This window comes from Solea solea, chromosome 9 (assembly GCF_958295425.1).
Source record: "Solea solea chromosome 9, fSolSol10.1, whole genome shotgun sequence".
NCBI lineage: Eukaryota > Metazoa > Chordata > Actinopteri > Pleuronectiformes > Soleidae > Solea > Solea solea.
This window is the reverse complement of record NC_081142.1, coordinates 10,394,616-10,406,980: the sequence shown is the minus strand read 5'-3', so window position 1 is coordinate 10,406,980 and position 12,365 is coordinate 10,394,616. Positions and strand designations below refer to the sequence as shown.

The following is a 12,365-nucleotide window of genomic DNA, read 5'->3' as shown; positions in this document are numbered from 1 at the left end:
TGCACGCATGCCAAGGTGAGTATGACATGTATGTTATGACCTTTTCACTGACACGTGTTTACGGATCGTATCTGTCAACTTATCACGCTCACACACTTTTTCTAGAGTGAGATTTCTGAATCTTCTGGAGGTCAATATTTGGAAGAGGATATTCTCCTTTAGCTACAGATCTGACACGGCAGGGACACAGTCTTGTCCATACGTACGTGTGCATGCACACACGCAAACACACAGGTTTGTGCAGCTATTTTTGCATTGCCTTAAAAATATGTGTTATCCCTAACCTTAACCATAACCAACTAACCCTAACCTTAACCTAACCACAATTGAAATCTTAGCCCTAAACTTAACCATAACCAACTAACCCTAACCTTAACCTAACCACAATTTAAATCTTAGCCCTAACCTTAACCATAACCAACTAACCCTAACCTTAACCTAACCACAATTTAAATCTTAGCCCTAACCTTAACCATAACCAACTAACCCTAACCTTAACCTAACCACAATTTAAATTTTAGCCCTAAGCGTAACCATAACCAACTAACCCTAACCTTAACCTAACCACAATTTAAATCTTAGCCCCTAACCTTAACCATAACCAACTAACCCTAACCTAACCACAATTTAAATCTTTGCCCTAAACTTAACCATAACCAACTAACCCTAACCTTAACCTAACCACAATTTAAATCTTAGCCCCTAACCTTAACCATAACCAACTAACCCTAACCTAACCACAATTTAAATCTTAGCCCTAAACTTAACCATAACCAACTAACCCTAACCTTAACCTTAACCTAACCACAATTTAAATCTTAGCCCTAAACTTAACCATAACCAACTAACCCTAACCTTAACCTAACAACAATTTAAATCTTAGCCCTAAACTTAACCAAAACCGAAACAAGGTTCTCTCTCATTAAGACCAGATTTTCATCTCTATGAGGACTACTGGTCCTCACAAGGTGAGTGTTTATGCCAAATACAAGTACACACACACGCACAGATGCATGCTGCTGCCTTTTCAGATCAGAGGTTGCTAAGGCAACCACCGTGCGCCATGTTTTTTTGTCAACACTATCAGAGCATCTGCATTTATTTCCATCCCAATAGCCACAGACAGACTTTTTTTTTTTACTTATTGTTTTTATAAATCTGACGTGACAGAAACACAATGAACCTAAAACAGATCTGTACGTGTTTGCATTTGTATTGTGTGTGTGTGTGTGTGTGTCAAATGGGGTGTGAAGTTAGTGAGGGAGAGAGCAGATCAGAGGACGGTTCTCACCATAGACACCACCTGTACTCCACTCTGGGAGCCTCCTGAGAGCTGCCAATCAATCAACATTTAATGAAAGCCCCGCCAATTTAGCGAGGAGCAAAGGTCAAAATAGAGTTAAGAGGGTAAGAACAGGTACTTAACTGTCTGTGAGGGACTGCGCCTCGTGACAGGTTTAAAGCTATCAGTGCTAATGCTATTTATCAGGCACCGAGAGAGGGAGAGTGTGATATGACCTGTGCAAGTGCAAAAAGACAACGGCTCACATTTGAAGCTGAAATATTGAGCAGAATATGTCGGAAGAGGTTTTTCAATTTAAATATTCTGTATTCTGTTTTTCCCCAGGTTGACAGGTGACATTTTTACCATGAGGAACCAAGCCAAGAGCCTTCAGAATTATTACTGGCATTGTTAGGCTTTGCTTGCCGGCACCATGCTGCTTCAGGCTAAATGCCAACATCAGCATGCTCACGACGACAACACAGCAGCAACATCTATGACAGCAGCCTGATTGTGGAAACATAACAGTCATTTAATTTCACCGGATTTCTATGTTCTGTGCTCAGCCAATGTCTGGCACATTTCACTTTATATGCACATAACACCTTCAGCAGTTAATCTCTGTGCAACAGCTTAACTTATACAGTTATATCATCATATAAAGTATGTCACACGTTTTACATCACTTTGGTAATAAATGTGTGTGTTAGAAGATGGCGCTTAATTAAATGTCAGAAGACCAAGTCCTGGCTGTAGTAATGCACGGTGGTGCATTGAGATGCATTTAAGATTAATGATACATTATATAGCAATTCTACAATTCTAAAAGTTTATCAAGCTTAGACAAGCTCACAAGTGTAGCACTACAATAAAAGTCAGTAGATCACCAAAGTTATAATCCATCCTCTCTTTGTCTGTAAATGTTATAGTAATTGATTTAAAGTCACTCAGACTGTTCACTTAAAACCACACAAGTAAACGTCTGCATGGAACAAAAGAAAATGCTCCGGCTACAAAATCTCTGCGACACAGAATCTGAAAACATGAATGTATGAACAACATTTTATGACAATGCACTATCTGGTTGTTGAGATACTTCAAAGTGACATATCCAATTCAAAATACCCAGATTGAAATTGTTTGAAAGAAATGTTCTACTTATATCCACTTACACCCAAATGGTTTGCATATAAAATCACACAAAAACGTCACTTTATATTGATCGTAAAAACTGAGAATGTAAAGACAATGTGAACAGTAACACCAGGTAAAACATAAATGACTGACCATCGAGAGCGGAGGGTCCAGGATTCTTATTCTCCTCAGCAAGCATCACCTCCTCTGCAGTGAAATGCGAAAGAATCAAAGTATGAAATCAGATGGAATGAGATATGCTGCTATCTGTGATAACTACATCAGTTGTGGCACAACCCATGTTTTCTTTTCTCATTAATAACCAAATAACTAGCTATGACTGGGTCTAAAACCACCTGCTCTGTCGATCCAGGCCCGGTATCCATTGAGCTCTCTCTCAATCTGCTGTTGGCGTCTCAGTTTCATAAAGGCCCTGCGGTTCTCCACCCTCTCTCTTTCTTTGGCAAATTCCCTGCAGACACAATCCAAACCAAAGAATCATTTATTAAGTTATCAACGGTATAATAAATGTATGGTCAGGATAAATAATTCCCCTTGGAAGCAATCAGCGGAGAAAAAGAGCTTTTGTTGTCAGGAACAAAGGAGATGAGAGGAGGAGATGAGAGGAGAGATAATTACAATAATTATGAAACTTTAAGGAAACTTGAATAGACTTGGACATATTGAAACAACAGTGTTTTACTTGACAGGAGCTTTACAAAAAGTTAGAGTAACTAAATCATAAGCATTTAAAAGGCCAATAAAGTCTCTCTGCAAGAAGGCAGTGTAGATATTGACATGTATCAGATCTTTTTGGAAGTGGGATTGGTCTTTAATGTCTATTTGTTGGTCATAAGATCTTCTTCCTACTTGTGACAAAAGACTATCTGGGTGAATGTTTTTTCATGCTACTGACTGAATCCCTAAGACCATAAACTGGGACACAGTTTGAGTCTGTCTGGAAAACGGAGTGGAATAACCTATAAGTATAAATAGGGAAGTTGGGACTAAAGAGTGAACATACCCGGAGAGAACTCCCAGCACCAGGTTCAGGACAAAAAAAGAGCCGATGATAATGAGCGGGATGAAGTAGAGCCAATTCCAGCTCGGGCCCAAGGCATCGTCAGCCTGAAACATGAACAAAAAAAATCTGGTTAAATAATCGATGTTTGTGGGGCTGAACAGAGACATCGTGTGTATGGATCTGGAAATTGTTTCGTAAACTGTGTTTAACTTTCAATTATAAACAAATATCCATTACCTTCAAACCACTGTCAAATGAGATCATGCAACACAAATAAATCTTATCAGCTCCACATGTCTCACTCTGTGTTTCTCTGTGTTTAGATCTCATGTTGCCTGGCGACATTTATACCCCTGCTCACCCTGAAAGTTGGTATTTATTAGCAAACTATCAATAGTTCTTGAATAAACCTGGAGCAGTAGACCTTTTCCACAGTAGATATTTGTCGAAATGGACAAACACAGGACAAACACAGGTTTTACCGATAACACTGATTAGGATTAAACTCCAGGATTACAGGAGATTAGCGACAGGAGACTTCAAGACTCCTCAGATCAGACTACATTTCTCAGTTTTCACCAGGTGAGCCAGTGCTTACTGCATGTTCAGATTCTTGCTGCTGGCTGACACAAGAGTGGAACCCACGCTGCACCATTCTGAGTGAACTCCCTGGAGATCAGGGAGTCTCAGAAATATTCACCCTAACTAATCCATCCCGTCAGTGAAAGCCACTGAGTTCACATGGTTCATTTTTTTTAACCACTCTGATGTGTGACGTAAAAACCCTCATTTTAATCTTGATGATTTATTGTATTGCATGGCTGCTGCATGATTGACTGAATAATGAATGGGGTGCATGTGTTAGACACACTGAATCTTTTTAAAGGGAAAAGTTATGACAAGATTTATGATTTATTGTTATAGTGACATCATATTTTTATTTTTTTTAACAAAATCTGTAAATGTGTCATTCTGCAAGCAGAGGTGAACACGGTGTGACTGGATTTGTTGGATGCTCGTACAGCAACAACACAACATTAATCATCTGCTTTTCTGCATGTGTGTGTGTGCGTGTGTGTGCGTGCCTGCTCCTTTCACTCTGACACAGGATCTTGTGAAGCAGAGTGCAGCATCTCATCACAATCTGACAGATACTCTGCAGCACAGAACGCCATTATTGCTGGTTTCAGTGCTCATTACTTGAATACATGACTGCGTGGATTTCAAAACATTCCCTCTGAAGGGTCAGGTGTTCACACAGTCATTGATTCGAAATGACATTCTAAAACAAATTAAAGTGTGCCATATTTTAGGTGGGCAATGAAATCTCGGTGCAAGCTTTGCAGCACGTTACACATTTCTACAAGAAAAGCCAAAACAAATGGACATACTAGCACTTTCAACACTATCATCACAACCCTCATTATGGGTTCATTTGCAGGAAATCCCGAAAAATGTTATGTGCACATGTGTGAATGAGTTTTCTTACATTGTAGAGCACAGTGGTCCATCCCTCCATGGTGATGCACTGGAAGACAGTGAGAACAGCAAACAGAATGTTGTCGAACTGGGTGATGCCATCGTTTGGGCCAATCCAAGTATCGCGGCAGGTGTATTTGGCTGGACAGTGACGCACGCCACACGGGAATTCAAACTCAGAGGAGTCCACCGTCTCATTTACTGAACAGAGAGAGAGTAAATAAATAAAAGGTACAACAACACAGAAAGTAAAACCTGATGCTTAACTTCCAAACACACCACAAATTTTTAAAAAACACAGTGTGTTGTTGACACTAAAAAGATACTGTACGACCACAGGTGATAATTGTAATGTGAAAAAAGTCATGACTTCAACAACCTTCACACATAATCTCTAGGGTTATCTAATATTTAATAGGACATACACTTTAAACTATTAGTTTTTCAAAGATTGTTACCAAATGAACAACATCCTTGTCCCTGCGTTACTGTTCAATGAGAGTGAATTCTCAGTCTAAATGATATTTTATTGGCTAAATCATCAATGCCGATGCCTCAGGTCAGAATGTGCAGCACAGTGGAAGTGCAGTTTATCAACTGACAGAAAGAAAATACTCACATCAGTCTTGGCAGTGAATGCACAGCTTTTGTTGGAATTAATTATACAGGACAATACTGGTGGTTTGGTTTAATAAAGTCTCCAGGTGCAGCCTGGCATCACATTGCGAGTACAATGACAATAAAGCTGCAACCTAAAGGGTTAATATAAACAGCAGCAGCAATAATGATCTTGTGTCTTCTTTGTATGCTCAGTTTGTTGTCAAAAACAGTTGTGAAACGTGTCTTTTCTTTTGCTTCACATTTATGCATTATTCAGAACCATTAAGAGCCTTTCATCAAGTCGCTCTGCTTGGTTTCATCCACGCCATCAGTGCATCTTACAATGAAAAACAATATATGAATGATGGTCATAACTGGATTGTCTACAAACATCACATTTAACATTCCCACCTTGCCATCTTAAGCTGTAGGTGCTATGTTTAACATTCAGTGTCACAGAACTGGCAGCAAAAATAGCCAGAAACATTATATAATGCACAAAAATTTGCTCTTGCCATGAATTTTATTGTGAATTGTGTCACTGTGAGTGTATCTGTACCGAGTATTCCAGGCTGTGGTTTGCAGGTGGAGTGCAGTTTTCCGCTGTAAAACTCCAGGCCGATGATTGCGAACATGAGGATTGCAAAAAACAGGAGCAAGCCGATCTGCAGCAGAGGGACCATGGCCTTCATTATAGACTTCAAGACAATCTGCAGACCTGGAAGTAAAACACACAGCAGCAGAATGAATGTTGTTAAACATGTAATATATACACTCATAAAACTTACAGTACTTACAGTATTTGATTAAATGTCACAGTTATTCATCAGTGTTAACAAATTGTTTCAAATATTTATAATCAACAAATTATTTAAGTAAAAAAAGAAATAGGTCAAAAAGGATTTGGTTCCTCAATTTCAAATGTGAATAATTATTGTCTTTCTTAATCTTTAATGTGTTATTGTAATTATTTGATTTGATTATTTGATTGTGTTTTCACCAAGTTATTTGTTGTCAGGATGAAAACAATGCCCTGCCTCTAAACTTCCTGCTTACCTAAATCATGTTTGTAAGATGTGACTGAAATAAAATGAAATACTGATATTTGTATAACTTACTGGGGATGCCTGAAACCAGTTTGAGGGGTCGAAGCACTCGCACTGCCCTCAAAGTCCTGAGGTCCACTGAGATGTTCATATGCGCCCCTGCTGCAGCCAGGATCCTACAGAAATAAACACGTACAAATGTGTACACTAGGGGTGGGTCAAAACATCGATTCGGTGATATACCGCCGTCCTTCTTCATACAACACGATAATCGATAAGCCAATTAACAAATGAAGGCGCCCTAAATTCTGTATTCTTCAGTCAAACGGATATCGCAATGTATTGCTATATTGCACAGAATCCTTGTATTGTGATATTATTGGCATCATGAAGCATGTATGGCGTATCGTACCGCATCACGAGGTACCCTGTGATTCCCACCCCTAGTGTACACGTGTCCATCTGCAAACCACAGACTAAAGAACACGGGGAGCCACAGAATAACTCCCCCTGTACATAAATCTTACAATTTCATGGTGTAAAATCTGAGCACAGTTGTGTCAAACCTGGGACTCACACACACACACACACACATACACACACTAAGGCCATTATTCATGGTGCTGGAGGTTGGATGCAGTGCTTAAATATGGACTCTAAGGGCATAAGAGGCTCCAGCAGGCAGAGAAAACCGAGAACAACAAGGATGCTTTTGGGTCTTGAGCCTGTTTCCCTGTGTGTGGGAGGATGGCGGTGACAACTGCTATTTAGGAGGAGAACAAAGAAAGCAACTCCATCAAGAGAAGGGAGGACACCCTTAGGCACAAGAGACACAAAGCTCACGGACAAACACGTGTGTGGACAAACACACAGACATAGACTCACGTCAGGAACACATCCAGCCTTTATCTGCTACACAAAGCCCAAGTCCTTCATAAGTTCCATTTTTTACTTTGTTTGTTGTGTCTCCTCCAGTACGACATCCTGTAAACACACCTTTGTGGCCTTGTGGAAAATCACCTTCCTTATTAGTCTGCCTCTCTGCTTCCACTTTTGTTATTTTTACATCCTCATGCGTAGCTTGTCCTGTTGCTCTTCACCTGCTTTTGAACCCTCTTCCCAATTATATCTGCACCTGTGACTCCATTTCCAGTGAACACACAACTGAGAGACAGATGGATGATTGTGTTTGTCCAAATTCACAAGATTAATCTTTCCCGATATCTGTAAATGTAGTAAATGGCCACTGCTCTACGACTTGTTTCAAACCAATGATTGCTGGATCGAAGTCCCAAAGTGACGGCAGCTCCGTAAGCACATGATTCCTGTGCACTAACGAGCTCAAGAGCCATCTGTAGGTGCGGTGATGTGCCCTAAGGTTTGCATGTGTGATCATCACAGTGCTAAAACGAAGCAGCGACACATACTCAATTACATCACTGTGATAGGGGGGTGAGAATTAGTCGTGCCGTAGAAGTGATTTAATTAAGAGAAGACAGAAAACTAGGAAGTGAGAGAAAGAGAGAGAATGAGAAGTGAGAAGGAACGACCGATTAAAATAGCTCATCACCATTACCCACACAAATTTAATCGAATTATTCTCACACCTCTAAATACTTCTTTGGATTTAGCCTCCCTTTTTTTAGCGCAGATAACAGGGGTTTAAAAGGGCCACCTGTGTAATTTCATCTCCCTTTCCCTCAATATCCATCTTTCTTCAGACCATTAGTTGGTCCTGGCTGCCCTTCAGTTTTTATAGAGACTGCGGGATGAAGGGTCTAAAAATGGCTCCCTCATTAAATCCGCTGTTATTCAGTGGATGCAACTGACCACATTTTCTGATATGACCATTTGTACAGGTTAACAGTGTTTCCTAAAAGCTTTTTAAAGATGCTTTTAAATAGCAGTCAAGCTGTGGTATGTGTATGTGATCAGAGTGGACTGGAGTGCGCAGAAAATGAAACAAATTACCAAAAAATATAATGGTAATTAATCACCTCACGAGTCACCTTATCTCTCGCTCCATCTTTAATCCAATTCCACTAAACCAGTGTGTGAAGTATATGTGAGGAAGAGGAGGATGATGAGAGAGCAAATGATCTTATTGGGAATAAATCTGCCTCCTGTGAAAAGTCCGTAGCTGACTGTGCTCGGCCTTGATGCTGCACCACTGTATTTTACTGTTGGTGATAATGGCGTTGCTTCAAGAGCCCAATATTTTCTCAAGTGGTACTTGTTATAAAAAGTCTCAGAACCACTGACAACATCATTTTGCATTTTGTTCTGTGAGCTTGTTTAGACCAGAGTACCTTTATGTCTGCAAATAAGAAAGATATTACAGATAAAAAGGTAATGATTGCAGCTGTTTCCTCGTCGTGTGCATTTTTTGTCTGTGTCTTGAGCGGTAGTCTGGAGGTCAGTGTCATTGACATGCCAGTTACTGCTAAAGACACAAACTGCATGATTTACAACAAGGATTACACGAAACAGGACAAACAGCACCTTTAAATTACATCGTGGAAGTAAAATGTGAGCAATCAGCAGGCCGGATTTTTATGTCTGTGTCCTCAGTTCTCCCTCCTTTTGGAGTAAGGAGTAAGGTGTTCTGTTTTTTTTGTACCAGTTAAAAGCCGAGCAGCGGCACTAACACCTTATAGATGATATAATGATTGGGATTTCATGGTCCATGAAATAAAACTAGAAAAAGAATCCAATCCAAATGTATTTATAAAGCACAGCTAAAAACAACAGCGTTGACCACAAAGCAAACATTTAAAAAACATAAAACCCAAACAGAGCACAACGCACGTAACAGGTGAGAGGCAAGAGAGACTTAAGCAGGAAGTGACGAGGCCTGTCTAATGTGAAGTGGCAAACCATTCCACAGTGGGAGAGCTGATACCACGGAGGTCCCGTCGCCCAAGAGCTTCATCAGGATGACACGGTGTACATCTGACAGGTGACTGGTGTATCTAAACATATTTAAGTCCATGAAAATGCATCTTATTCAGTGTGCACGTGTGAGAGACACACTGTGGTGAACTGAGCTGATGCCCTGGTCTGAGTTATCAGCCGTGATAAGTGAATAACTGTGACATACCCTGCAGAAGTGACAGCTTCCCGCTGCGTGACAAATCTGTTGCGACAACCATCAAGCTGTGATACTGATAGCGTTGGGGCTTATGCTCCACGTCACTGTCAGACTGCTAAATAATATGGCAGGAGCACACCTGACTATTGTAATGATATTAATTCCACACTATGTGTTATTCACATTGGGGGGGTGGAGTGGCTCAGTGGTTAAGACCGATGCCCTGTGTGCCCTGTGTGCAAAGACTTCATTGTCACAAATTCAACTCCACCCCGTGCAGGTTATACTCAATTCCCTTGTAAGTTGCTTTGGATAAAAGCGTCTGCTAAATGACATGTAATGTAATGTAATTCACACCACTGGTTCGTATAGCTCCCAAGTCATCGGCAATTCTGGAGAAATGTTTTGTGTGAAAATAGCATATTTTTGTAAAATAAATGCAAAATAAATGCCTATTGATTGCTTTTATCCTTCAATAATGAAACACATTTGTTCAACTCAAACAACCTCACATGAAAATGCAAAAATGTGATGAATATACAAATTGTAACTGCTACTATCTATCTATCTATCTATCTATCTATCTATCTATCTATCTATCTTATTCCCATCCATAGACCTATCCTGTCCAATGTCCACTCTATATATATATATATATATATATATATATATATATATATATACATATATATAGAGTGGACATTGGACATAGTCTTCTGATTAGCAGGTTGTTACGACCCCCAGGTCAGTCCCTGTGAGTGTCTTTGTCTCTACGTGTGTGTGTGTGTGTGTGTGTGTGTGTGTGTGTGTATAATGAGTAACATTGTGTGTGTGTGTGTGTGTGTGTGTGTGTGTGTGTGTGTGTGTCTCTAAGTGGATCCTGGGAGCTGATTGCTCTTGCACCGGTTTAGGTAAAGGAGGCTTGAGGATTCCACGTGCAGTGAATTTCTCACTTTCAGTTTCAGAAACTGTCAGTCAAATCACAAATCTCGAGGCTTCAAAATGTCAGTTTGTTTTACAACAGGAAGACTATGCCCACTTCCTATTTCCAGTCTATTTTCCCATCATATCTCCATCTATTGTTAACCTGATCAGAGACTTAATCAACCAGGATAACTGATGACCTCATGACAGAAAAGACCAAAAAGACTTTCATCTGTCCTAAAGTGAATGAACACGGACACCACCACTGTCACTGTTAAATGAAATGAGGGTCTGTTGGACCACAACACGTTATTTGATGATTCTACGTGATGCACCTCACAATATAGAGCCATTACTATTTTAGTGTGTAAGTATCCAGGACCATCATTTACTCTAGACTGTATCAGAAGGAGAGAATCCAGTCGCCCCATAAAGAATCACAACGAGATGATAAAGATGGGCTGTCCAATTCATAATTAACCAAATCCCTTTACACGCTTTCTCCATCCAGCAGAAACACAGCATTTGAATTCATATGTAACACACAGAGTGGCCAGTTAGTCAGTTTTGTTTTTTAAGATCAGTGCACAGCAATTACACCTGTTTTAATATACTTAAAAAAAAACCCTCATTCTCCCACACGAAGACCTGCCATTCCACAGCAGGATCAAATAAAACTTTGCCAGTGTCCCACAGTATGGTGGTGGGTAGTGTGTCTGTGTGTGTACGTGTATAGCAGGTTATCATAAACAAAGAACTGTGTGGGGCAACTCCTACAGTGATGCGTGGTTTAGTTGATATAAGCCAAAGTTTAGACACCCCCAACATCTTTGTATTCTCTATTTCTGTCTCTCAGTAATAACACACACACACACAAGAACACATTAGGACACTACACTGAACACAACCTAAACAAAGCGTTTTCCCTAAACTTAACCCAACCCAATTAAAGCTTAACCATAACCATAACCTAATCACAATTCAATTCAACCACACTTAGCTCTAAACATAACAATGAATTTCTGCCTCATTAGAACCAGGTTTAGGTCTCCTGGCAAGGTCAGTGTTTATGCTACAAATGCTACTGAAGCGGTAACAAATACAAGGATGGACACACACACACACACACAGACAAAAACTCATGCATTTACAAATAAGGTATTTATGATTTATGTTGTTATGCAAGATGAAATGTTGTTGCCCCTCATAACCACAGCCTAAGACACTGGCCTGCTTTATATGTGAATCAGATGTGCATTATTGTGTTCATTGGATTATTTGTCAGTTAGCTCAATGTTTGCTTTTTGGCAACAAGGTGTAATTGTTTTGGGTATGTGATTTATTAGCCATCTGTTGGAGGAGAGAGAACGGTGGAGGATGGAGAGAGTCAGAGAGAGTGAGAGAGACGATCATTTAATACAGTGCAGAGAAGAGTCTCTTTCTCGGTCACAGAAGTTCATGCACAGCAGGCAAAAGCAATGGCTGTAAATCTGAATGTTGCATCATGTACGAACTCTGTGGTTGACTGATGGATAGTCCTATACTATGATCTTAATTCCACATTTCAGGGTGTGTGAAGGTGCAGATTAAATCTTTCTTTCATGTTTCTTTTCTTTTTGTCTGCTACTAATAATTTAGCTGGACAACAATGAACTGAACAGTGGAGCCATTTCAGTTGAGCTGCAGACCTGCATTTCTGTTGTTATCGTCCTGCCCCTCTGGACATTCAATCTAGCTGCTTGTCAAAGGCACTTGTTTCAATAACATGTTTGGCCTGTAACCAGA

The 12,365-nt window shown here is 40.0% G+C and overlaps 1 protein-coding gene across 3 annotated transcripts in view; it reads right to left on the bottom strand.

Annotated features, from left to right (window-relative positions):
* The window catches only part of LOC131465269 (voltage-dependent R-type calcium channel subunit alpha-1E), an 80,701-nt gene that overhangs the window by 27,249 nt on the left and 41,087 nt on the right, over window positions 1-12,365 (bottom strand). For 2 of the 3 annotated variants that reach the window (XM_058637759.1, XM_058637760.1), the window contains exons 1-5: window positions 4,930-5,093; window positions 3,441-3,544; window positions 2,773-2,888; window positions 2,570-2,623; window positions 1,292-1,333 (exon numbers count right to left, since the gene is read on the bottom strand). In XM_058637759.1, coding sequence (XP_058493742.1) covers window positions 1,292-1,333; window positions 2,570-2,623; window positions 2,773-2,888; window positions 3,441-3,544; window positions 4,930-4,959 — 346 coding nt within the window. In that variant the 5' untranslated portion in view covers window positions 4,960-5,093. Of the gene's footprint in view, window positions 1-1,291; window positions 1,334-2,569; window positions 2,624-2,772; window positions 2,889-3,440; window positions 3,545-4,929; window positions 5,121-6,078; window positions 6,238-6,637; window positions 6,742-12,365 lie in introns of those variants that run through there. The other variant, XM_058637761.1, reaches the window with a different exon arrangement.